The 27,632-nt window shown below is 37.3% G+C and overlaps 1 protein-coding gene across 1 annotated transcript in view; it reads left to right on the forward strand.

Annotated features, from left to right (window-relative positions):
* LOC109045860 (anthrax toxin receptor 1-like) overlaps positions 1-27,632 on the forward strand; it is a 50,506-nt gene that overhangs the window by 16,460 nt on the left and 6,414 nt on the right. The window contains exons 11-17 of the mRNA XM_019063674.2: positions 1,293-1,362; positions 1,494-1,572; positions 3,534-3,629; positions 11,516-11,557; positions 14,717-14,812; positions 15,870-16,037; positions 19,640-19,720. Of these exons, the coding sequence (XP_018919219.2) occupies positions 1,293-1,362; positions 1,494-1,572; positions 3,534-3,629; positions 11,516-11,557; positions 14,717-14,812; positions 15,870-16,037; positions 19,640-19,720 (632 nt within the window). The remainder of the gene's footprint in view (positions 1-1,292; positions 1,363-1,493; positions 1,573-3,533; positions 3,630-11,515; positions 11,558-14,716; positions 14,813-15,869; positions 16,038-19,639; positions 19,721-27,632) is intronic.

The raw sequence follows: 27,632 nt of genomic DNA on the forward strand, positions 1-27,632 counted from the left end.
ATAAACTTCAACATCTTCGCTGGCCAGGATATTATCAAACCACTGTAGATAGTTTTGGAGAGAAGTGTGAGAAGCATACGGTTGGAAGCTGTATTAAAGGCAAACAGTGGAAAAATACCTCGCTAAAGAAATACTGCCTGTACTGTACTGTGTGTACACAATAAGGAGTTACAGGTCAGATGACTAAGCAGTCACTTGCCATTTCAAGTCAGTGCTGCTCATTCATCTTATACATCCATTTTTATGTATAGTATACATCTCTGAAAATCTTCCAGACATTGACCTTGCGAGCTTTGGCAAACCCAACAACTGCTTCTTCCTCAAAACACTCATAATTTGGGTAGTTTTTAGTGGTGTGCCGTATGCATCAGAAGGTCAGTGAATGGACTGGGTGCAGTTTGCGGATGTCTAGACTAGCTGTCTTTGACTTGCATTTCCTTTCTTTAACCTCAAGTAAATCCTTAAGAAATCAGATTGCGTAACAAACACACGAGCTGTTTTATTCATCCTTCAGGCTTCAGTCCAGTCAGGGCATTTCTCTCTCGAAAGGCTCAGAAGTAATTTGGTATCAGCAGTAATTCTTATTGATTTATCACGCAAGTCGAAACCATGTGCACATGTCTTTACTTAGTAGTAAAACATGAACTTCCCTCATGTGCTATGGGTAAACAGCCCAATAAAGCATGATGACAACTGGACCTTCTGCCAGAATTCTGATTCTTTGGGATTTCAGCCGACCTTCTACACCAACAATCAGAAAAAACAGTGAAGTGTTATATTTGTAAATTTTCTGCTGCGTTCTTGCTTTGGCTGCGTGAAGCACCGAGCGCCCTCCTGTCCATTTGATTTTTTGGAGTGTAGTAATTCAGAGTCGCAGTAAAATTGCAAATATGCAATTACAAGCGAAGCCTTACATCTGCAGTTTGTTGTTTTTGGGTGGTTTTAGGCCTCCACTGGCTTCTCAGTAAGGAGGCCCTTGACAAGTTTCAGAGCAATGGCCCCATTACTCCATTCTGAAATTCGTGGCCCACTTCTCTTTCCTTTTGGATACTTGAGGGCTACCAGGGGTTAAGTGCCTTGCATAAGAGTTGATTCTTATGCAACGAGATCAAATGTAGTTGAAATGTTTTGCAACAATGAAAAATTTTATGAAGTCTGTCCTCAACAACTGCATAAAATCATGAACTATTCTTATATGCAACAAGGAGCAGACAACAATATACATATATTTTATGCACTGTTTTCCAGATTTTAAGTTTGAAATGTGATTCTTCATTTATTGTTTTTATTAGTGGTGAAGCCATTGGTAGTGGAGGACACATATCTGCTCTGTCCAGCTCCTGTTCTTCGAGAGGAGGGAACGTAAGTGTTCCAGAGAAATATTTTTACTTTCTTTCTAGTGGCAGAAATGTTAACTGTGCCTCATTAAGGAATGCAATTTAGTGTTTTTAAAGGATTTAAGTTTTTTTTTCCTATCATTATGTTTATTGCAGGGCAGCCTCCCTTTACGTTAGCATGAACGAAGGCTTGAGCTTTATCTCTAGTTCTGTAACTATCACCACTGTAAGCTGTGTAAGTATTATTCTAAATCATATTTGTGCTTTATTACTTGTGTTTTGTGTTTTACAACCAGTATTGGTGAAGCTACTGTACAATACTGTTTAACAGTTTGGTGTCAGTAAGATTTTTTTTATTATTATTATTATTTTTACGTTTTTGAAGGAAGAGTCTTTGAACCAAGTTTGCATCAAAACCAGTAATATTGTGAAGTAATATTACAAATTAAAACTAGATGAGTAAAGTTTGTTGAGGTTGGCTAGAGAAAGCCTAACCTTAAGGTCTGAAGCAGTTGTGAATAGCATGACATGCTAGCATGATTGAGCACATTAGAATGTTGTTAGCATGTTATTTTATCATGATTAGCATGTTGTTAGCCTTTTCTAGCATGATTACCGTGATCATAGCATGTTGCTAGCATGAATATCATATTGCTAGCATGTTGCTAACATGATTAGTATATTGTTAGCATGTTTCTAGCATGATTACCGTGTGGTTGACATGTTTCTAACATGATTAACATGTTGTTAGCATGTTTAACATGTTGCTAATGTGTTTCTAGCATGATTACCATGTTACTAGCATATTGCTAACATGTTTTAGCATCCTGCTAGCAGGATATTGCACATTACTATCATGTTTTAACATGTAGCTAGCATGATTAGCATGTTAGCATGTTGTTTTAGGATAGTCATTAAGCTTTGCTGGTGATACACAGCTTAAACACTCGATTAATCTTATTGTAAAAAAGTTTTGACCCCCCTCAATGAAAGAAAAGAAAAGATAAAGCAACCTGAGTCAGACCAGTCTAAAGGCCTGACCTGAGTTTGGTGGTTGTAGCTTCACAACTCTAGGAGGAGATACAGACCAAATTTAGTCTCAGAAGAAGAAGAAGGTTTTAGATTTTAATATATTTTAAAAAGTAGTTTATTCCTGTAATCAAAGCTGAATTTCCAGCATCATTACTGCAGTCTTCAGTGTCACATGATCCTTCAGAAATCATTCTAATATGATGATTTGCTGCTCAAGAAACATTTTCCATAAATTATCAATGCTGTAAACAGTTGTGCTGCTTAATTGTGGAAAGTGTGAGTTTTTTTTTTTTTTTTTTAGGATTATTTAATGAGTGAATGTGTGAAGAACAGCATTTATTTGAAATAGACATTTTATGTACCATTCTAAAAATGGTCAGTGTCACTTTAGAATTTTTTTTTTTTTTTTTTTTTTTTTTTTTTGAACATGCTCTTGCTGATTAAAAGTTTTAGTATTTATTATTAGTTTTAGTATTTATTATAATATTTTTTATAGTTATGTAGCTGCACTATTTTAATTATAGTTTGATTACTTTCATGCTACTTAAAAAATATAATTACGTTACTCCCCAACACTGGTAATCACAAGGCTTGAAGCAGCAATATTACTTAAAATTATTCTCTGGATAACAGCCATTGCTGTAGTGTTTAAGCTTTTGAAAATGCAGCCAAATTACTGTGGAAAAAAAAAAAAAATGTGTTAAAGGAAAGTAAACAAAAGATTCTACAGGTTGGGAACTTTTGTGCAAACAAAGGAAAATAAAATTATGGTAAAAAATTTTCAATCTCCAGGATTGCTGGAGTGTCTGATGCCTGTAAAGTGGTGCCAGAAAAAGCTCTTTAGAAGAGCACAATACGTTTCCCACCAGACAAATCCAAAACCTTCCCACAAGCCAATGGGTTATGAGATCTCCCAGTGAGATCACTTGTAACTTAGTCCATCCCCTCATTTAATAACCATCCCTTTCAGCATGCATCATCTTTTATTTTTATGGCTAGCACCCTTTCATGGAAACATTGTTTGAACTGGAGACTGAACGACTGACATCATCTTATTGTTCCATTACATTTTACAAATGTTTTTCTGCATGTCATTTGGATCTGCTGTCATAACAAAAAAACAGTCCCACTCAGAGAAGTGTTAATATCTGTTTCTCCCTGCAGTCTGACGGTACGATCCTGGCCATAGCGCTACTGATAGTGATGCTACTGCTGATTCTGGCTCTCCTCTGGTGGTTTTGGCCTCTCTGCTGCACAGTGGTGAGTCCTGCATGGAAAATCTTGAGTTTACATAAATAGAATTCCTGCTACATATTAGGACTTATGCACACAAAATCTGCATCTGCAAAATTACACAGAAAACTCAATGTATCTCCTATCCTGGGGTGTGTTTCAAAAAAGCACCAACTATCGTCACAAGTTCCATCGTTACCAACACAGTTCAAAGAAACGGTGTTTCCTCAAACCATAGTTTCAACAAACATTCATGAAAACTTGTGTGGTCGGAACTACAGCTCTCATTGGAAGAATGGTTTTTGTTAGTATGACATTTGGACTTGATGAGTACGCATGCGCTCAAGTCTGCAGGGGAAACTTGAAGGACTATGACATAAGAGAGAACCCACGATGGAATCAAACATCTGGAAATAAAGCAAAACTATCGAGAAACCAAAATGACAAAGTAGTCCTCAGATGCCATGTTAATTAAATACAGGAATAATCAAAATTATTATTACTTCACCCAGAGCTGGGTGGATTACTAACAAACTGTAATCCATTACTGATTCCAAATACTGTAACATGACAAAAATTGTAGAAGTAATCCATTACATTACACATTTCAGGATATATAAACAAATAATGTGAATTTGTACTTTTTTAAATGTGTTTGAAAGACAAAAGCCTTCCAGTGACATTGTAATAGCTACCGAGTGATGATTTAAATAAACGTTGTGTAGTTGATGCAATGTTGAAACACTTCTTAAACCGGAAATGATTTTTGTAAATTCAGTGGTCAAATGCTGTGTAGCCACCCTGACTAGTGACTGGACTTGTGTGAATGTCCAAAAAACTGAAAGACTTTCTAAGTGTATATAAGTGGTAGGCTATTTTAAAATTGAATATTTAAAAGATGAAAAAGAGGAATTATGTATCATTTGTTGCTGTTGTGTGAATAATATGTAATCATGTAATCCATAATAAATAACTGTAATCTGATTATGAGCATTTTAACATATAATATACTCTAATTACAAGTACTTGATTTTTCAAATCTGATTTCATAATCCAGATTACATGTAATCAGTTACTACCAAGCACTAAACGTAGGTACGTTTAAGGGTTAGATTTAGGAAAAAATAATCTATTTACGTGTGTTTGTTTTTTGGTTAGTTTTTTAAAATTTTTATTAAAAAAAAAAAAAAAAAGTTGACTTTTTTACAGTATGTTTTTAATGTTTAATGTTTAAAAAAAAAACTTGTTTTCCCATTAGGTTGCAATTTCTGATAAATTCCAACTTATTATTAAACAATTCTAACCTATAAATTATTCACATTTATCACCCTTTATATGGCAATTTACTAAATATTTTGTCTAATTTGTTAATAATTAATAATAATCAGCTACCAGTAGGGAACCATTTACACAGAACGCATTTTTGTGATAAAAAAAAAATGTGAGATTGAATAAAAAAAATAAAAAAAGCAAGGTCTAAAAACCAAAGTAATTTTAACTCACTTTTTAGAATCTGCTTGTAGCTAGAAAAGACGGGATATGTGAGATCCATGGTCAAACACATTTCACACACAGAAAAACAATGGGAAAGCAGTGCAGTGGAATGTAAAAAATATGTGTAGGACTCTCAGCTGCACATTTTACCACGCTTATAACCATTTCTTTTATTCTATCAGTTTTCCCCCCACAATTACCGTGGTGGAAATGTGCAGATTCTGTGTGGTCTTATTTAATGGTTAGTAAACAATTCAAAAGATTTAAAATCTCATTATTTTGTACATAATTACACAGAATGGCCTGTAGCCATGATGTCATGGGGTTTCAGTGACTGAGAATGGACCAATAACAAATGAAGAGGATTTATTTGAAGATTTGGTCATTTCATTAAATGTGGGGAGGACTACTCCTCTTTCAGAAACATGAGCATATTTGAAGTTTTTACCAGTAAGATATATTATTTTTTTACTGCCTGTCTCCTAAACTGTATTTCTAAATGAATATCTATTAGGACGATGCATTACACATCAAGTTTTCCAGCCATACAAAATACTAAATGCTTGGAACATCTAACCACTACATGTGAGAATTACAGTTGGCAGATGATTTGTTTACTCTGGGCTAAAACTGCACTCCCCTGAAGCCTAGTATATAAGATTAGTGTGTTTAATTAGGATTCATATCTGACAAACCTGTTGGATTTCTATTTTACCAGTAATTATATAAATGCACAAGGACGACTTGAACCAAAATCCATTACCTACAGATACATTTTAGATGTGACATCCTATGCCTAGGGACACACTGACAAAAATATGTTTCCTTTAAAGGGTAGCTGTACCTTTGCACCTTTATTGTGGATGACCTTTTGTAGTTGAACTTTCTTCCAGGTTTGTTTGTTTTGGCCATGTAATGAGCCCTTCTGGTGCTACGCTAAATCCCAGTGGTGTCCAGGCAGTCTTTACAGGTTGTGTTGGGTTAGCTTTCAAGTCCTGTTTGTCCTGTAATTACTTGTTAAGCCCCGACTGAGTATATTAGACTCACACAGAGTCAAGGCCACCTGGGATTTGTGTACAAATTGGTTTAACACCTCTTTGATTTGACATCACCTTTGAACTGTCAAGGTCAAAAGTCAGAAGTGAGTTTCCTCATTGCTTTTCCAGGAGAGGTGCAGATGTGGAACCTTCTTTAACACAAAGAAAGTTTATGTATAAGAACTTAGAGATGATGGGGGGGTGTCATTGTTTGACAAAGGGATTGGTCAAGATCAGGGGTAGACAAGTTCGGTCCTAGAGAGCTGCTGTCCTGCAGAGTTCAGTTCCAGCTCTGAAAAAAACCTCACCTGCCTATAGCCTTAGTAATCCTGAAGAAATTGATTAGTTTGTTCAGGTGTGTTTGAATAGGGTTGCAACTAAACTGTGCAGGACAGCGGATCTCCAAGACTGAACTTGCCTACCCCTGGTCAAGATGGTTGATTATGTGGCTAGACATTCTACAAATGATTAGTAAGGTTGACTAGAATTATATATATTTTATTATTATTATTATTTATTCAGACCAGTCCAAGACATGTAGACCTCAACATATACACTTACTGGTGATTAGTATGTGTTATCATGAGAGTTCACTCTTGTAGGTCCTATTGAATTACAGTGTTGTAGCACTCAAGAAAGGACTCAATCTCAAGATGAAGAAAATCTAGTCTCGGACTTGGACTGATCATGGACATGGGAGCATATGGACTTGATATTGACTTGGACTTGATGCTCTTCTGGTCTCAGTCTTGATTCAAACAAACTCTAACCTCATCTGCTCTTTGTCTTGGCTGACTCAAATGAGCTGGTCCCGACTACAACACTGGTCAATGCTGCTTTTTTACTTGTGTAAATGGTCCTGCTGCACCACTATAAGTGGGATTCAAAGCAGCATCAACCAGCATGGGAGTTAGGTGCAGTCAGTAACTAGCACACCTCTTAAGGACAGGTGAGTGAAATTTACCTGCATAGCTCTTACCAGCTGGCCTTCATTACACCTAAAATAAACTCAAGCTCAATTCAGCGTTAAGTAGCTCTTCTGAAGACAGCAGTTTCATTATTCATCTTGAGTCAGTTCAATGTTGATTCAGTTCAATTCAATAACAGTGTCAGTGCTCCAAATGATGCATAAATTTGATTCAACTCTAAAGCAGAAGGCAATGGTGTCATTATTCAGCTCAATTTAGTTCATTTCAAGTTTTGTACTTGTTTTCACTTTCCCATTTGAAAATGCAGTAACCAATCTGCACCCAGACCTGGTTCTCTGGTCCAACTCCAGCCATCATAATAATCGAACAGACTTCCCCTTGGGAAGAGGCCATTAATGAGGCCTTTGAAAGGAAGAAGCTGCAATATGCCAACTTGGCAGCTGAGGCAGAGGAGCGGGGCTGGACAGTGAAAGTATTCCCGGTGGAAGTGGGCTGCAGGGGCTTTGTGGCTAGTTCCAGAGGGCTAGGCCAGTCTACAAGGCTGCTGAAGAAGTTGGGCATCAGAGGACAGGTCAAGCCACTGGCTGTTGCTGAAGCAGATGGACACAGTCTGGGCTGCCAAATGACCATGTAACAAAGTGACACACAGTGGGTCTGATCAGACCTTGGCTGAGGGTGTCTTGTGACAAAGGGCCGAAACAACCCAATGAGGCTGGGGTAAACAACTGATGATGTTTTGCATTGGTGGAAACACCATACAAGGTCATTGACAACATCACCTCAACAGAAGGCATCTTTCACCCAGGCTAAAGTTCTCACAGAAACTGGGATCTGTTGGACATCAGATAAAGTGTCTCACTGGCAACATCCATGAAAGATAAGTACACATAATGTACAGCATAACATTGTTCCCCAGTCACGCATAAAGCAATTGTAAATTCACGACTGAAGTTTGTGCACATTTCGCGACTGTAAAATGTGCAGCTGAGAGTCCTACACATATTTTTTACATTCCACTGCACTGCTTTCCCATTGTTTTCCTGTGTGTGAAATGTGTTTGACCATGGATCTCATGTATACCGTCTTTTCTAGCTACAAGCACATTCTAAAAAGTGAGTTAAAATTACTTTGATTATTGGGTATGGAGGCAAGGACAATGGACATGGGATTAGGCTATTACATTCTAATAAGTAAAATTGAGTTAGTATTATTTTTTTTTTTGGGTTTGTTGGCAATGGAAATTGGGAGTTTAGAACTCATCTGATAATATCAGTGCCAAATTGATGGTATTATTGAATATTTAGTGACTTTCAAAACCCAACTAAGCAAGCCAAAGGCAACAGTGGCAAGGAACCCAAACTCCATCTTCTCAAGGGCTCATCTCCTCAAGGTCTCCACTAACCGTGAAGGGGCTTATTTTGGAGGCAAGCAGACTAACAAAGGTGCTAAACAGCTTTACTTTTTGGTCTCTGTTACACACTAGTAAACGCACAAGCTGGTTAGGTGGTCATTGTTCCGGGTAGATTATCTTAACCAATGTAACCATGATGGTGACCAGCCACAACCCTAAAACCAGCATGAAAGTTCCCAAAACATAGCTCATACTGGTCAATAAGATGGTTTTGATAGATAATTTAATATAATTAACATCAGAACCTGTTATGGCCTTGGCCTGATGTGTCAAATCCTGCTCCTAGAGGGCCACCTTTATTTAGCTCCAACCCCAAATAAACACACCTGAGCCACAAAATCAAGCTCTTGGGATCACTATAAACTTCCAGACAAGTTCGCATTGGACATCCCCGGTCTTTCCTAGCAGTGAATTCTATAGATCAAGGTTGTCCAATCCTACTCCTTGAGTTTAGCTGCGACCCTAATTCGGCTCCAGTCAGCTAATCAAGGCCTCCAGAATTACCTGAAAAATAATTCTGGCAGGTGAAAGGCAGGTACATTGGAGCAGTGTCATGTTTAAACTCTGCAGTGCTGAGTTTGAAACCAGAGTAACTCAGGACTGAGTTTGTTTACCAGAGTAAGCATTTACCGCAGGGCATTGTGTCGGCTTACACTGCTTCAGACCCAAGCCTGGCCTTTCTCTTGATTTCTGAAGGACATATAATAATTCAAACTGTCAGTGAAGTTCAGCTGAGAAATATCAGAAGAAATAGATTTGTCTGGAAATTGTCTGGAAAGGCACAACAGGAAAAGAGAAGAAATGAGTCATTGCCATGTTAGAGGAGTGTTGAGCTGAAGTTCATGGAAGGTTGAACCAGCTAAACTGGCTAAAATCCCGCTCAGCCATGATCATTTCCATAGAGAACAGCTGGTGGCCAACATGGACTGAATTAGCATTGGCTTATTGCTATGTTCACATAGCTTGGCTTTATTTATTAACACAGGGTCGTTTAGACTTTAAATACCATGTGTGTTGGTCTAGTTCAAACCAGCTAGGCAAAAAAAATGTCTTTTTTCAAAACAGAACAAGACTTGTCTGTTTATGCAAGGTTATTCTGTCTGCCACTTGAAATCTCTCCGGGAACTTCAAGGGGGCACGTCTCTGTTTGGGAAAGTTATGCTGTGTTACCATGGAAAATGAAATTGTGATTTGACGTTTGAAATAACAAGGAAGAATTGTGGCTATTCTCAACTTTATTAAAAATTATTGATAGCCAAGTAGCGTAATGCTAACATTTCACTGAAGGTACAGAACCATATTTGCAGCACTGTGACATGACAAAACTGGAACGCTCCCCCTATAATGAATGAAGCTGTTTTCACTGTAGGATAGCCAGTATATGAAGCACTAGCTATATGCTAATTTTGTGTTCAAGACCTTTCTGGCAGTTTCTGCCTATAAATTTGGAAATCTTAATTACAACATGATGTGTAGTATAGTGATTTTGCATGGAATAAATTAGATGTGTTGGCCAATTTAGCCTGTTTTTTTTTTGTTTTTTTTTCATTTCTCAACCATAACAGGAAGATTTTAGCAGATTTTAGCACTGACGATCATGGGCAGTTTTATTGCATGAGTCTTAAACCAGCTAAATGAGCATTTTTTGAATCAGCTCTGTTGCTGATCTTCATCAACAGAACACCACATTTGTACAAACTAAATGGTACCATGAACATTCACAACTGCACGTTCAATAACAATTGGCTTCATCCATTAATTCTATAGTTGACAACTCGGAAAGCGAGAGCATAAAATGTTACTCACTGGTAATTGTGACTTTATGGTGTTGTTGAGATGATTTCACTAAATACAATCATTCCATCTTGACTAGAACACAGCAAGAGACCACAGAACTGTTTATGAAAACACTCAATTAATCAAATAATTTCCCCTTCAGTTCAAACGGAAAGCCAAAAAAACTTACAATGTTTTTCACATGATTCCCAGAATTCCAGATGAGATTCAAAACAATAACAATACGTGCTCTTTCACAATTGTTTTGCATGTGGATGAATAGTGGATTTCCTTTTTAATACTTTAGCAGTTTGAACAGTGACAAAAAGTTTTACTGCCTTCATCAAATTGTTTTTCTAAATGTCCTTTAAATTATATATTACGTCACATCATATAACCAGAGCTCTAAATGGTTTCAGTTTTCCAATTAGCTGTTAGCTTAGCAAACCTCCTGCTAGCCTTTCATACTACACAGAGTTTAGCAAAAGGATGAAAAGAAAAGTCATAATGTAACCAGTTATTTGATCATAATTTACAAACAGCTGCTCCTTGAGGTCTAAGGATAGAATTTGTGAAAAATTATGTTAGAATTTGTGAGATTATATGATGTATTAGTGAATAAATCAGTATAGCAGTACATGTTGAATTGAAAGAATATATTCAGTTATTATTTTTGTTTATTATTATCATTATTATAAAAATATGTATCATTATAAATTATAATGATCAGTGACGGAACATTGATTTGAGCTACAAAACAGCCATTTTCCCCCCACATGGTAAAGGTCAAGTGAATCTTGCATAATTATCGCTTCATCTATTCCTGTTGTCCTGTGCTATTTTGCTAATAACTGTAATCTACTGCATTGCTTAAATGGTATAGTATACAAGTGACTTCTGGACAAGTAAATAATCAGATTTACTTCTCTGAAAGACACATACCTGGAAAAGCTTAACGTTGAGCCCTGCATTTTGGGTTTTAGATCTGGCCCCCAGATATTTAGGTCATTTTAACTTGCTTGTAAACACACTGAAAATGGGGAAGGGAGGGATGCAATTCCTTAGCCATGTGTTTTTGTGTAACCTGATTTTCTGGCACATACTGGAAACATTACTTGGGTCCTTTGACAAGTCAGTGGAAGAAAAAAACTGTTTTTAGGGATGCAATTCCTTAGCCATGTGTTTTTGTGTAACTTCGGAGAGCATGTGTTTGTTTTTCTCTCTCTCTCTCTCTCTCTCTCTCTCTCTCTCTCTCTTTCTCTGCAGATTATCCATGAACCTCCACCACCAGTAATGGAAGATAGTTCGGTAAGAACTATTTTTTTTTAATGATCTGTACAATGTCTAATTAAGTGGTACTGCACTTGCATTTGTGTTGTTATCCCATAGGAAAAATTATTGCTCAGTGGTTGCTTTTCCTAAGCTCAGGAGACTTAGATGAGATTCTCATATATTTCTCATTTTAGTATCAACAGCATTTCAGATATTTCTCCTAAAATTCCTTAGGAGAAGTGGAAGTAGACACAAATGAGACACGAGAAATATTTGAGGAAAAAAAGAGTCAAAACAGAGAATGTGTTGGAAGATGTTGTTGAGATCTCTACTAAACTCTTGAGAAGACAAATGTGAGAGATCCAGAGTCTCTAGACTAGAAGAAAAATCTTTTCTATGGGATACTGTGATCTGGCCCTAGGAACAATACATTTCAGACAAAAACTGGCCAGTGGGTTCTTTTGTTTCTTACTCACCAGCGGAAATATTGTCAAAAGAAGCTGAAGCATCAAGCTTTGCCTGTCACGAAGCAGCACACAGACTGAAAGCTGGTCTGGAACAGCATATCAGTGGAGTGGAGCGCAGGATATTTCCCATTTCCGTTCAAAGCTTTCCATAATCACTCCGCTGCTCACATATTCTGGTCTGAAAAGCAATGAGCACGGACAAGCGGAGTGATGCGAACTGTGAAATCCTAGTGCTGTTATACTACACTTTATCGTGGCTTTCTGGAAAACTGGAGTCTGATTGGTCAACTGCAAAATTGAGCAGTCAAGTATTTTTGTAAAATGACTTCTAAACTGAATATTTCACTGTTGCTCATTGTAACATGCAACTTAGAATAGATAATTGGCATAATTAGCAACTAAAAATGGTTATTACAACTACCATGTCGTATGGCTTTGTTTTTTTTATATACTTTTTTAACTTTAATATACTATTTATGGAGAGCATAAATCTTGTAGATGGCTAGAAGATCAGAAGGTCCCAGTTAAAGCAAAAAATTATAATTTCGCACTGATGAACAAGAGTCCAGTAAGATGCTCTTACATTCTACTTGGACGTTTACATCCTCCGACTCAGAATGATCCATTTCTATGACAACACTATAAAGGCAAAATAAATCTGTGTAATATGAGTAATCAATAGATTAAAAAAAAAGTAACAGTCATTATGCAAATGTCTTATTAATGAACATTTTTAAGTTCACTTGGCTTATTAAGCTTGACTTCAGGCAGTAGTTTTCCAACTCTGTGCTAGGCATATTAAACTGTATTGAATGTGTTGTAACATGTTTTATTATTGTAAGAGTAATTTTACATTTTACTGCTGAAGCCGATTGCAGTTTGAGTGTTTCCGTAGGACGCAGTGGTCAGGCAGTAGAAGTTTACAAGATCAGTTACAAGTTCTGCAAAGACATGAAAGCTTTTTATTACCCCAAAATCTCAAAATTACGGTAATTCTGACATGGTGTGAATGCACCCAGAGACACAAAGAGAACTTATTGGAAGACAAGTAACTTGGACTGCAGATTACTAATAATACATAAATTATTACTGAGAAAATGTGCCAGTGTTCGTCTGGTTTCTATAGGAAGTTATCTACATTAAAATGGACTGATTTTATTGGCGAAAGATTTAAGGTAATCTGTAAGTAAGATAATAATATAAGATAAAATATCCTGGTAAGTAGTTGTGTAATATGTGGGATAGTGTATAGTTAGCTGGTCATTATCGCTTAAATAAACCCAGACATGACTGTGATGTTATGCAGAGGGGTTTTGTATCACCCTAAAGGGGTTTATTTAGGGATTATAAGCATATGACTGCACAGTATATCTGAAAACGTGTTGGTATTATACTCCAAGAGTTCACCAGATTACCCTGCAGCATTTATGGTGATTTTCTTCTTTAACTCTTGTTTATCTTGGATAAGACTTAATCCTTGTTTATTGAAACAATCATTGTCCAAACATGAATACAATTTAAAAAAAAAGTTTATTAAGATTTGGATGTTATTTTTTAATGATGTTATTCTGATTTGAAACTCTTTCTCAAGGTCAGAATGTTTCAACTATTTAACAGGAACTTTGGGACAGTCTTTGGATTCCATTAAACTCTCCAGATCTTTGTAGGCTGTTGTTTAACCACTCTGGCTCTGCTATGCTAAAATGAATTAGTTCAGTCTGGCCTTATTAAAGAGCTGTAATATGATAGCATATTTTTAGAAATCTTTCATCAGTGATGTCACTTTTGTAAATCCATAGGAATGTCATATGTGGAATGGCCATTGGTTTAGGAAATTTCCCTAAACGTTTCTTTGAGTTATGCTAAAGTTTCAGGATGTAAAGCATGCGATGGGAAATCAAGTGGGTGGTCAAATTGAAATATGAAGCATGGGGATGGCTGTTTTTAATTAAATATGGATGCATTGATAAAAGATGTCTTTTTAAATCTCGAGGAGTGATTGTTAAACAGAGTATAATTTCCTCAGAGTTGGAAAAATAAAGTCATAACTTGAGTGAGCCAATTTGGACTTATTTTATTGGATCAGGAAAAGCTAGGGAGGGCGTAAGCATGGCTCGTGCCTTTTTGAGAGGCAATAAATGAAAAAGTCATGTTTTAAAGGAGTGAGTCACACCTCATTTAGGAAAATGCTCCACCATTTGAATAAGACCCCAAAAAATATGTTCTTGGAACAAACAAAAAATCTTTAAAATAAGTGTTATTGTTTCATTCAAGAAGATGTGTATATCAGTTCACAACATAGAGACACAGATTTTACATTGGACATTTGGCAAGCCAACATAGTGCAAAATCCATAGCTTCTGCTTAATATGATCTGGGTCGCATTTTGTTTTAGCTTCACACTTCAAATTAAAGGCTCCATAAGGGGGTTTTCAGAGTGACGCCATAGACGAACCATATCCCTTTCAGTGATCAATTCTTAAAAGAACCATTTTTCTTAGTGTGAAGAACATTTGAAAAATCTAAGAACCTTTCTCCACTATAAAGAACCTTTTGTGGAATGGATGTTAGGTTCTTCATGGAACCATCAATGACGATAAAGAAACGTTATTTTTAAGAATGTTGTGTAGTTTTGTTCATGAACCAGAACAGATTTTTGGTCCAACAGTTAAGAACCATTGGGCTCTATTTCAGTCACAATTTCATTGTCTCTTTGTTTGCTGTATAAGATGAAGAAGAGGATGGAACTCCGAAGAAAAAGTGGCCCACAGTGGACGCGTCCTACTATGGAGGAAGAGGAGTTGGCGGCATTAAAAGAATGGAGGTAAACAACAGTTTTATCACTCGCTGGAGGGCACCAGCCACTAAATTAGCACACGCTCGGTCTCTTAACAGATGTTTTTCATCCAGAGGAAGAGGGCTGTATCTCTGGAGGAACACGGGGTTAAGTGTCTTTCTTAAGGGTGATGGACTCTGTAAGTAAATATCCAGTTGACAGTTTGCCCCTACTTGGAATGAAACCACTGTTGTTTACATTGCATGTCAAGAGACTTCAGCACATCATAATTGAAGTCAGCAATGTTGCCGAAAGCGACTAAAAATGGCACAATTGTGAAGAAAACAGGAAATACAGAAGGAAATGTAAAATGTTTGTCAAATGCATTGATTCGCAAAAGTATGCTTGAAATAAACAGTCTGCTATGCAAACACAAGACCTCATAAAAAAATGCCATGACAAAAACAAGGAAAGAAATGGTTTAAGCCAGCCTAAGGTCTTAGATGGTCTAGTTTGCTGGTTTTAAAATGGTTTTGGACACTGGAGCTCGCTGACTCCAGGCCAGCTTGACTAGGCCGGGGGAGACAACCTTTAGCAAACAACCTCTGGCATCATCAAACGGCTGCCAGTAAAGCACCAGAGTTTACAATCACAGCAAGACAGTGTTTACAATAGAGGAAAACAAGTGTGCGTACATTATACAGCTCATCTGCTGTTTGGAATCCTTCCTTCTGTCAAACATTCTGCCTCGATTACCAGCAGTGCAGTTCGCAATTTGATTTTCTCAGAAAATACCTGTCCATAAATATCTCTGTTTGAGAAAGCAACATAAAATACACATCTTTTTTGCCATTATTCACAGTTTTTATACTACTGAGTTCACTTTGAAAATCTTTTGATTTTGTTTTCCATTTGTAAATGGAAAGGATTCTGAAATGCTTATATGGTGAAAGGTTATGATGTACAAATGAAGAAATATTTTGGAGTAAAATTCATGTGCACTCTTTTATACAAAAGGTCAAATGCTCTTGCCTCCATTGAAGCTCTTTGGATCATTGTCAAGTCATGCTGGATAACATGATCATCACCATCTCTTTCATTTCAGGTTCGCTGGGGTGAGAAAGGTTCGACCGAGGAGGGTGCTAAACTGGAAAAGGCGAAGAACGCGAGGGTAAAGATGCCTGAGCAAGAGTTTGAAGATCCTCCTGCTCGCATCCTAAATAATGGCATGCGGAAACTTCCAGGCCCTCGTAAATGGTACTCGCCCATTAAGGTGAGAAGAACAATAGTGAACTCTCAGGGTACACACGCTAACTAAAACTCAAAAGGCTAACACTTTAATTTAGAGACCAGTTCTTACTTTCAACTAGTTGTTTATTAGCATGCATATTACTAGCATATTGGCTGTTTATTAGTACTTATAAAGCACATATTAATGCCTTATTCTATATGACCACATTTTAGAGCCATTAATCTTACCACATACCTAAACTTAACAACTAACTTAATATATATTAATAAGCAGCAAATTAGGAGTTTATTGAGGCAAAGTTGTAGTTAATAGTTAGTGAGAATTGGTCTCCAAACTAAAAAAAAAAAAAAAAAATTTTTTTGTAAACATTCACATGAATTTTAACCTTAAATGTTGTTGTTTATATATATATAAAAAAGAGTCAGTAGTCATGTTGTCTATGTGTGAAGGAGCTTTGTTATGATTGGCTGCTCTTTGTGTCCACCTGTAGCTCACACTGTTGTTAATTAGGAAGGGCCAAGTTTCTGGGCACAAAATAAGATATACAGTCGTGGCCAAAAGTTTTGAGAATTACATAAATATTAGTTTTCAAAAAGTTTGCTGCTAAACTGCTTTTAGATCTTTGTTTCAGTTGTTTCTGTGATGTACTGAAATATAATTACAAGCACTTCATACTTTTCAAAGGCTTTTATCGACAATTACATGACATTTATGCAAAGAGTCAGTATTTGCAGTGTTAGCCCTTCTTTTTCAGGACCTCTGCAATTCGACTGGGCATGCTCTCAATCAACTTCTGGGCCAAATCCTGACTGATAGCAACCCATTCTTTCATAATAACTTCTTGGAGTTTGTCGGAATTAGAGGGTTTTTGTTTGTCCACCCGCCTCTTGAGGATTGACCACAAGTTCTCAATGGGATTAAGATCAGGGGAGTTTCCGGGCCATGGACCCAAAATTTCAACATTCTGGTCCCCGAGCCACTTAGTTATCACTTTTGCCTTATGGCACGGTGCTCCATCGTGCTGGAAAATGCATTGTTCTTCACCAAACTGTTGTTGGATTGTTGGAAGAAGTTGCTGTTGGAGGGTGTTTTGGTACCATTCTTTATTCATGGCTGTGTTTTTGGGCAGAATTGTGAGTGAGCCCACTCCCTTGGATGAGAAGCAACCCCACACATGAATGGTGTCAGGATGCTTTACTGTTGGCATGACACAGGACTGATGGTAGCGCTCACCTTTTCTTCTCTGGACAAGCCTTTTTCCAGATGCCCCAAACAATCGGAAAGGGGCTTCATCTGAGAATATGACTTTGCCCCAGTCCTCAGCAGTCCATTCACTATAATTTCTGCAGAAGATCAATCTGTCCCTGATGTTTTTTTTGGAGAGAAGTGGCTTCTTTGCTGCCCTTCTTGACACCAGGCCATCTTTCAAAAGTCTTCGCCTCACTGTGCGTGCAGATGCGCTCACACCTGCCTGCTGCCATTCCTGAGCAAGCTCTGCACTGGTGGCACTCCGATCCCGCAGCTGAATCCTCTTTAGGAGACGATCCTGGCGCTTGCTGGACTTTCTTGGACGCCCTGAAGCCTTCTTTACAAGAATTGAACCTCTTTCCTTGAAGTTCTTGATGAACCTATAAATTGTTGATTTGGGTGCAATCTTAGTAGCCACAATATCCTTGCCTGTGAAGCCATTTTTATGCAACGCAATGATGGCTGCACGCGTTTCTTTGCAGGTCACCATGGTTAACAATGGAAGAACAATGATTTCAAGCATCACCCTCCTTTTAACATGTCAAGTCTGCCATTCTAAGCCAATCAGCCTGACATAATGATCTCCAGCCTTGTGCTCGTCAACATTCTCACCTGAGTTAACAAGATGATTACTGAAATGATCTCAGCAGGTCCTTTAATGACAGCAATGAAATGCAGTGGAAAGGTTTTTTTGGGATTAAGTTAATTTTCATGGCAAAGAAGGACTATGCAATTCATCTGATCACTCTTCATAACATTCTGAAGTATATGCAAATTGCTATTATAAAAACTTAAGCAGCAACTTTTCCAATTTCCAATATTTATGTAATTCTCAAAACTTTTGGCCATGACTGTACATAAATGTGTACTGCAGATACAGTACATCTACTGTAGCTATACATGTTTGAATTTTGCATGCATTCTGTGTTAAAATGCAATTCATGCCGTTCTGCCATTGACAAGTTGCAGTAATGTTTGTAGTGGATTTTTTTTTTTTTTTTTATGATATTTGACACATAGCCTTTCTAAATATGGTCACACTGATCCATTTATGTATAATAATTGTTTTGTTAGATATTCAAATAAGCTGAAACCCAATACTTAGATTTAAAAGTGTAACCAGCATGCCCTCTCAAAAAATAAAACAGAATAAAAGTGAAGGAGCCTTCACACTGGGCCAGCCTTAGTCATGCTGCTGTAATGCATTGAGTCTTGGAATTGTACCTTTGAAGGATGCAGCCTCTGAACTGTGAGACAGCTAAGACTAAAGAAGAGACTAATTCTGTTGACAGTTATACATGAGCAGCCCCCCACCATGCAGTCCTCCTGCTGAATTAATGCGTAAAAACATGGCTTAAGATGTCAGTGCTTATAATCAAGCATCTATGAATCAGCTTAGGGATTCGTAATATAGACCAGAAACTGTGGTGACCTGCAAGAAACAGTGACTGTGGAGTCAGCACTTTAATACACTCAAAACCAGGTTTCCCTCATTTTACCTCTCTCCACTCACTCACTCTCATAGATCTCACTGTCCAAGAGCTCAGAGCATTGCCAAAACTTTTTTCCCCGTTGTTCATTCTTTTAGTCTGTGTATCTTTACTGAGAATTTTTTATTCCCTCCTTTATTTGTTCATCTCTGTATGTAATGTGTCTCCCTGTTTTTGCTTATTATTATTATTATTTGGAGAGTGTGACATACGTGACCAAGTATGTGCCACTTTTTGTAACCCAACTTTACATTTAAATCTTCCGAGATGCCCTTCTGTTCTTTCTTTCACCTGTTCATGTTCTCTTCTTGACAAAGACAGCAGCTCTTGTGCAGTGAGGGTCAGCTGTCTTTATTAGGAAGTTGGGTCGAGGTTGAAGGACATCAGAATGCTGTTGTATATTCATAACCATGGAGAAGATAGCAAAGCATTGATTCATTCTAAACTGTGGCTTTGAGATTTATTCGTCTCATTTGATAGTGAGCCAGAGAGGCCACATATGGGGTGTTGAGTTCAGGAAATGTCTTTGTTAATATAACCCATTTGAGTTTAGTGACTGAAAAATGTGAAGAACAAGTCCAGTCACAAAACCCTCATGGACAGTGAAGACCCATGAAGACTTGAATCATACAGAAAACAGACAGTTTATACCAGGGGTGTCCAATCCCACTCATCAAGGGCCAACGTCCTGCAGACTTGAACTTTCTTGTGAGTCTGAAGAGCTTGATTAGCTGATTCAGGTGTGTTTAATTAGGGTTGGAGCTAAACTCTGCAGGACAGTAGACCTCCAGGAACAGATTTTATTTATAGACAAACACATATGCTTGCTTTGTTTTGTTCATCTTAATTTTTGTGTTTTTGGTGTTTGTTTGTGCGGATGCGCAGGGAAAACTGGATGCATTGTGGGTACTTCTGAAGAAAGGGTATGACAGAGTGTCCATCATGCGACCACAACCTGGAGACAAGGTAAGACGCTTTAGTCTTGATGTATAAAAAATGCATTATTTATATGTATAACTAAATTATTAAAAATAATAATAATAATAACATTGTATTGTTGATGATAATTATGATAAATGAGTTGTGTTTGTTAAATCAGAAAAAAAGTCAGATTTGTTTCCACCACAGAAATAAAAAGTAAAAATAGCAATTGTGAAAATAAGCTTCGATAAGGTTCCTCACAGGCCCAGTTTGATGGTTAAAATCAGTGGACTTGCAGATGAAATTCATTCTATTCATTGACAGTAGAGTCATTTTTGTCTACACAAATTAGTTTTTTAGTGTGGAAACATGTGAATAGATATGCATAGAATGATGTAAGGTTTAAGCACTATGAAGGAAAAACAGCTGTGATATGAAGATTTGGATAGATGGACATACAGTATTCTATACACTATATGAGTTGTTGGTAATATAAGCGAGTAGGATGAGGTTGTTGGGAATACGAGTGAAAAGTGGATGGGATTTGAGAGGTTCAGAGCTGAAGGGGGTTTCGGTTATGTGAAAATAGCTTGCAGGGGTTTTCATTTCCACTTTTAAAGATGACCATGTCTTTGATATGTTCACCAGCACAATGACTCTAAAGTTTATAAAAGATCTTAACTTACTCTTCTTGATCCATTTTCACAGCCCAACAGAGCAATCTGCTAAATCACTATTATAACTGTCAGTTAATTCAATATGACTTGGCTTTACTGAAGAGATGAAAAGCAGAAATGAAAAAACGAATACAGCACTATTCCACAGCTTGATAGGAAATGAAAACCAGCCTCACACTGATGGAGCTTTACACAGAATAGATAGACAACCAAGGCCTTTTGTTCAGTTCAGGTTTAAAGAGTTTTTTTTCTGAAGCTTGTTCTCACCATCCACTGTTGTTGTATGAGGAAAAAATTATTTTGTGTTCCACATAGAAATAATATCATATGGTCTGTAACAGCATTAGGGTTCAATAAATGATGATAATGTTTGAGTCAACTATAATTGTGCATGTTTAGTAATGTTTACTCAAAAAAAAAAAAAAAAAAAAAAAAAAAATCAACATTGCCAAAAAAAACTATCACGAACATTAATGACAAATGTTGCAGTTATACTTGGCCTCCTCTCTATAGCATGTATTGGCTTTCACTCGCTGCTTCTTTTAAACACTCTTTTATCCTTGCCTGAATGGAGAACAACAACAGACCAAGTGTAAAAGCCCATTTGTTGCATGCTGGGTCTCCTGGACTAAGCAAATAAACTGAGGAAATTCATATCAAATATCCCAAATGGCAATGAGATTTGCATGAAATGAAATACAAAGTTCTTTAGGGTGAACTCGCATGTTATTTCTTACTTATGCAAAGGATCATTTGACTATAAAGTTGATGGCAGGTCACATCCACTGAGAGAAAGGGCTCGTCTAAGGACAGAACGCAGTACTGAATGCTTTTCATGGTCTATTTGTCAGGGTTGGTTGCAGGATCAGCAAGGAAGAGTTGAGGCGAGGATCTCATAGTAGCAAATGTAATTCATTTACAAGACCAAATAATATACAAGAGACAAGAAAACTAGAAACACACAAACCTACATAATACTTGCCAAGAAAAGATTACGAATTAAACCAAACGGGGTATAAATACACAAAAACAAGTTACAAGACACAGGTGATATTCATAATTCATAGCTATGGAAACCAAATGAGGACATACAGAAGGTAAATTTACAAAACAACAACAACATTGTTCTAAAAAAGGGGAAAGTATTTTTTCTTTGCTTTTTTGAAAGGTTTAACGTACAGACGACAAATGAATAACTCAAAGTGATCCCCGTTTATATGGATCCGCAAAAACAACTAAAAACGCTGCATTATGTATGCCAGGCCAGTAGTTGGCGATGTCACTTTGTAAAGAAGTGTGCCTGCACACATTCCTATAGACTGAATACATAGTACGCATATGCATCACCGTTTTCACAAATTTGCATTTTTGTATTTCAAAATCTTGCACTATAAAACACGTTTTCAAAAGTTTGCGTTTTCAGGCCCCCAAAATGCTGTTGTTTTGTAAACAAACAGCCAAAACACATAAAAAGATTTCAGTTGTTAGTTGAAAACTGTCATGTAAACACAGGGCCGGTGCCACTACTATCAGACTATACGGTCAGACTATCCCGCCCCCTCACCCAAGACGAGTGTGAAAAAAGATTTTAATTATGAAATATATTGGTTTATTTAAAAATATATTTGCCAAATGAATAGGCTTTCTAGCATTAATATGATGCTACTATGGCAACAGTTTAGGACAGTCCGTTTCACAAAGTCACATTTTAATTGTTACTCTGACACAAATTCCCACACAAGCGGTGCAACTAAGAAAGCAGCACTACTGAGTAAGCTATGATAAAATATTTCTTCATGTTTAATAGAGGGCTAGATGATCGTAGTTTGTTAATTATTTTGCTGTATTGTTATTGTTTGTTGCTGTTCAAGTTGTTCTAACTTAAAATGATGCATCTGTTTAATTGGTTGCAATGAATGTATTATGTCAGGGAATCGGTCGTAATGAGCTTGTGTTTCATTGTAAAGCAGACACAATTAAGTATTTCTGGTGGTTGTGGTGGTATCACTTGTCTATATTTGTGGTAAAACTGCTGCTTGAAACTGCTCACATTTTTATTTCCTGGATGTCAAATTTTTTTATATGGTGGCTATGCAATTTTGTTTTATTCAATACGCTGCTTCTCAAATCTCAAAAATACTCAAATCTGTTTTTGCTAAGTAGCTTTTAATAGGTAAATTCACTCAGAACGCATTTTTCATTCCATTGCTGTACTTTTTTCATTGTATTTCAATGTAAACTTCCACTGACTTGCCTCGCGACCAAATCTCTATCTGTGTGAACCCTGTATTCTAATAATTGTAGTAAAATAGGTCTGACAAATACGTGAATGGGCCACAAAAGGTTTTTTTTTGTTTGTTTGTTGTTTTTTACTTTTACTCTGTGCTACTGTATGTCATTGCCCCCTATTGTCACCTCAGCCGCCCCCTCATCACTGCGGCGCTGGCTCCGGCTCTGTGTAAACACCCCCTGAGAAACTATGAAATCTAATGACATGAGGTCAAAACACAGGAATAGAACTAAAACACAGAAAATAGTACACTGGTACACTGGTAACTGATAGAATAATTTATGAAGGATCATGGATCACTGGAGTAATGATGCCGAAAATTCAGCTTTACATCACAATAATAAATTACATTTTAAGAAATATTCAAATAGAAAAGAGTTATTTGAAATTGTAATAATATTTCAGAATATTATTGTTTGCTGTAATTTTGATTAAAGAGCAGGTCATATGTGTTATCAAAAAATATATTTTTTGCAGTTACGTGTCTGCAAAGTTGTTAAAGGGGTCAAATGATGCGATTTAAATTTTTTCTTTTTCTTTGGTGTGTTACAAGCTTTTGGTGCATAAAGAAGATCTGTGAAGTTGCAAAGACTAAAGTCTCAAATAAAATTTAAGTCAACCACGCCCCCCTGAAACGCCTCATTCTAACACGCCCCCACATCTCTACGTCACTATGTGGAAATATTTGCATAACGATGCCCAAATGTTCACGCAAAGAAAGAAGGCGTACCTTTTATTCTCATTGTGGTATTGTTGTTGCCGTCGCCATGTCGTATAGACGCTGTGTGTTTCACTGTGAAAGCGAAACTACTTTGAATATCCACTTCGTCATGCCTGGAGCTGACCCGTGCTGGTTGCTGAGGAAATACATCAACTTTGCGCTGTGGATCACTGGATAGGCTTTCACCGTGGATGAAGCGGAGTCCAGCCCGGGGTCGTCACAAGTGGTTGCCGCGAGCCTGCCGGATGCTTCTTCGTAGAATCCGCCGGCCAAGCTGTTCTCAAGCCCGCCCGCCTCTGCTCACTCAAGCCGGCCGCGGCTCACTCTAGGCCTCTGGCCTTCTCTCACTCAAGGCCGCGGTGTGTGATGCTGTTTTGTTGAGAAAGCAAGTAAATAATAATAATGACTAGGGATGCACCAATGTATCGGCTTTGTTTCGCCTTCCAAAAGAGGACACGACTAGAAATCATGTTTATATCCCGTTTATAATGGGTTTTATTGTTTATATCTCGTCGCTCTGGCAAGACAGGGCATCACAATATGTTAAGGGGCGTAACATTTCCGTCACACACTTGAGGTATTCGGCCAATCACAACGCACTGGATAGCTGACCAATCACAGCACACCTCGCTTTTCAGGCCAATGAGTCTTGTAAAAATCGCTGCAATTCAGAACATTGTTGTTCTGAACATATTGAACATATTGAACATATTGTTCGTACTCATGTTCACACTGTACAATAATGTACAGTATGTGGAAAATAATGTGTTTTTTAACTTAATCCACATAAACACATTTCATTACACCAATTACAAAAATAATGTTCTTTTTAGCAGCATCATATGACCCCTTTAATCAAAAAAGTGCATGATAAATAAAGATATTGTCTCTCAATAGAAAGAGTTGACTCTACACACGTCTATGTCACAAGGTAACACATTTACATAATCCCCACCTGCCCATGAAATATGAACACTTTGATGTTTTCAGCCTCATTCTAACACAGTTCCCACATGTGCACATCAAGTAAATAATAATAATGACTAGAGATGCACCGATGTATCGACCGCCGATATTTATTGGCTGATTTTTCTTCAATTTGGTTTATTAATTAACTGCGTGAAGGCACTGAGCTGTATTATGTCTGTTGCATAATCCTAGCATAATCCAAATAACAAAAGACAAAAGATCGCACACTATTCTTGACTAAATAACTTTTGTAATTTTGTGAAAGTGTAGCAGACAAAACTTTACCGATGTTTTATTAAGTTTATTGCATCCTTTTTCACTCCTAAATAAAAATCACCATAACAGCTAAACAAAACATCACGAGAAGTGCACATTAAACTCTCTCTCTCAGTTGCATTATCATTAACATACAGCGAATTACACAAAACACTTATTACAAAAACAGTAAACAAATATATACAGATATCAACAAACTTTAGATCCGAAGAACTGCGTGATCAAGTCCTGATCAAGTTGAGCTTGCAATGGAGTTTCCGGTTAAACGACTGCATTTGTATCATGCTTGGACTCTGGCTCGTATTGTCAAGGTAATATCAATGCCATTTTTGTAACCTTATAGCATCTTTGTTTACAAGTAACCCTCCAGAGTAAAAAATAAAATAAAATTATTATGGTAATGGCCGTTTCATTTCCAACACGCATTGTATACGGAAAGATGAATCACAACAGACATGGTCAGCTGACCAATCAGAGCAGATTAGTCTTATGGAAGGGAGGGGTTTACAGACCTTAAGCTCAGAACTGCTTTGAACGAATTGTTTCGAAATCATTGAAAAATTATTCTAATATTAAATGTATATTCTGAGAAAATTACACTGTTTTCTGAACTTTGATGCATTTAAACCTGTTGTAGGGGACTCCAAGACAATAACAGGACACTTTAAAATATCATATGACCTCCTCTTTAAATAAATGCCGCATTGGCAGACAAACTTTTTAAATAAACATTAAAAAAAAAAAAAAATCTTATTTACCTTAGTGCTTAAAAACACTCAGAACACCAGAATACCACATAGCAACAGTCTACCATCAACATTTGCAAATGCAAGCATCACTTACATTTTCTTCAGAAAGTTAGAAACTCTAATTGCATCAAATCTAGATTGTACAATGTGATTCATCTTGTTCTTACAGTGCACTGCCAATAAGTTGATTTCTCCTGCTTGTTCTAAGAGCAGCTAAGATAGGTGGTCATTTTTTTTTCCACTTCGAAATGTGCAGCTTTATTTTACCAAAATAAATAGATAATGTCCAATGTCAACAGATCCATTTGGACGTAACACCATGTGCAGAGGGTGGTGTCATTTATAACTGAAGCACACAGCAAAACTCAACACCCACACCCTCATTTTCTCTAAGGAGCTTGCTTAGTAGCGCTAAATGTCAAATCCCGCTGTACATTTGGAGGGTCAAACTGTGAGTCACATTTGGGTTCAACTTTGGACTTACTCCTCTTAAAGAGAGGCTTTACAGATTGCACATCACCACCTTGCAGTATCCTGCAGCCCCATGTATCTGCAGGTAAGATGGAGTTGATCAGATATTTGCTGGGTGATGTCAAAAAAATAGCACTTGTATCATAGAATGGCATGCACATTTATACTTAACACAACTGACAAGCAAACAGACTCGGGAAAGAAGCTTAAAGGAAACCTGGGCCTAAAAGATCCAAAGAAAGCAGACCAATGGGCAGAAACAGTCTAGACTTGCCTGTCAGGAAGATGATACAATTACTTTACAAGGGAACAACCAAACATAGTATAGTAATTAACAGCATCGGGGAGGTGACACTCTCAGCGATTAGAGAGTCGATGACATCACACTATGAGGTTATTACCATTTCACCGCAACACATGAAGCCACTTGGAACCATGCCAAAACTTAAAACACATCCAGATGCTCCAAGATAAATAATGAAAGACATTCAGTGACCTGGATGACTGTGTGGTCAAAGCCCTTATGAACAAATAAAGTGGCAGTCAAGTCAAGCCAAATCAAGTCACCTTTATTTCTATACACAAGAGTTTGTTTCAAAGCAGCTTCACAGTAGATATGAAAATAACACAATCAGTGATGCAAACTTCATCAAATATGAGACAAATCCAAATTCTGCTGTAAAGGCTAAGCATGTTAAAAAAGGACAACACTGTCATTATTATTGTCACAAACTGCATGGTGACACAAAGGTAGAGGATCCAAATGCAGTAGTTTATTGAAGGGGTAATCCAAAAACATAATCCAAAGGCAGGCCGAGGTCATCCACAATAAACAAATGAGAGCAAAAAGAAGTTTGAAATGGCAAAGCGGGGTTGTAAACATGTCTCATGCCACCCGCGTGTACACCCTAAACACAACAACGATGGTGGCTGTGAGAAAAGAACAGTTTTGGTAAACATCTGGCAGTAGCATTGATCTATGAAAAAGGAAAACAAGAACGTAGATGGTATGTGCATCCATTTAACAAAAACAGAAAGAATTATGGTGAGTTTGCACTTTCTATTCAGCAAATGCAGAGCACAGTCGAGGAACTATAAATAGGGAGGAAAGCACACAAGGAACAGGTGAGCACAATTAGACCAACAAGGATAGACAAGGGCTAACAAGAGGGTGTGGTAGAGGGGAAACAAGGAGGAGGGACTAGAAGGACACATGCCTAACAAAAACAAATCCATGTGCTGAAACACAAGACATAGACACGAAAAACAAAAAGACAAGACAAGGGCAGAACTCTGACAGAATCATGTCCAAAAACTATATATCATGTAGCTCAAATCTCTAAAAAAGACAAAACGTTCCAAAATGTTGTTAGAGTTCCTTTGCAAATGATATTTTCTAGGTTTGTGCTTTTTGGTGCAGTTGGTGGTAATTAACGTGATGATAAAAGTGCATATGCAGCACATTAAACTGGACAAACAGCTGTGAGCCGTAAAGCAAACACAGACAGCTGCCGGATAGGGATGTTGTTGTCTGGCAAACCCATCAGAAGATTCCAGTAACTGATGCCAGCTTTAAAATATTTTGCTTATATAATGTGGCACAGGATGTAGAGGGAGTCTGAGTTAACCGTTCAAAGGGTTTTGCAAACATTTTGTTGAATGCTATTGTAATTTTTCATGTAGGAAGTATTCAATTCTCTCACCTTACCAAAACACTCCCATGTGTGGACTGACTGCTCTGAAAACTGTATGCATATCCAATGTTACATTAACAAAATTACTGACAAAAATGTTTGTTTACAAA

Source organism: Cyprinus carpio, chromosome A8, assembly GCF_018340385.1.
Source record: "Cyprinus carpio isolate SPL01 chromosome A8, ASM1834038v1, whole genome shotgun sequence".
Classification (NCBI taxonomy): Eukaryota; Metazoa; Chordata; class Actinopteri; order Cypriniformes; family Cyprinidae; genus Cyprinus; species Cyprinus carpio.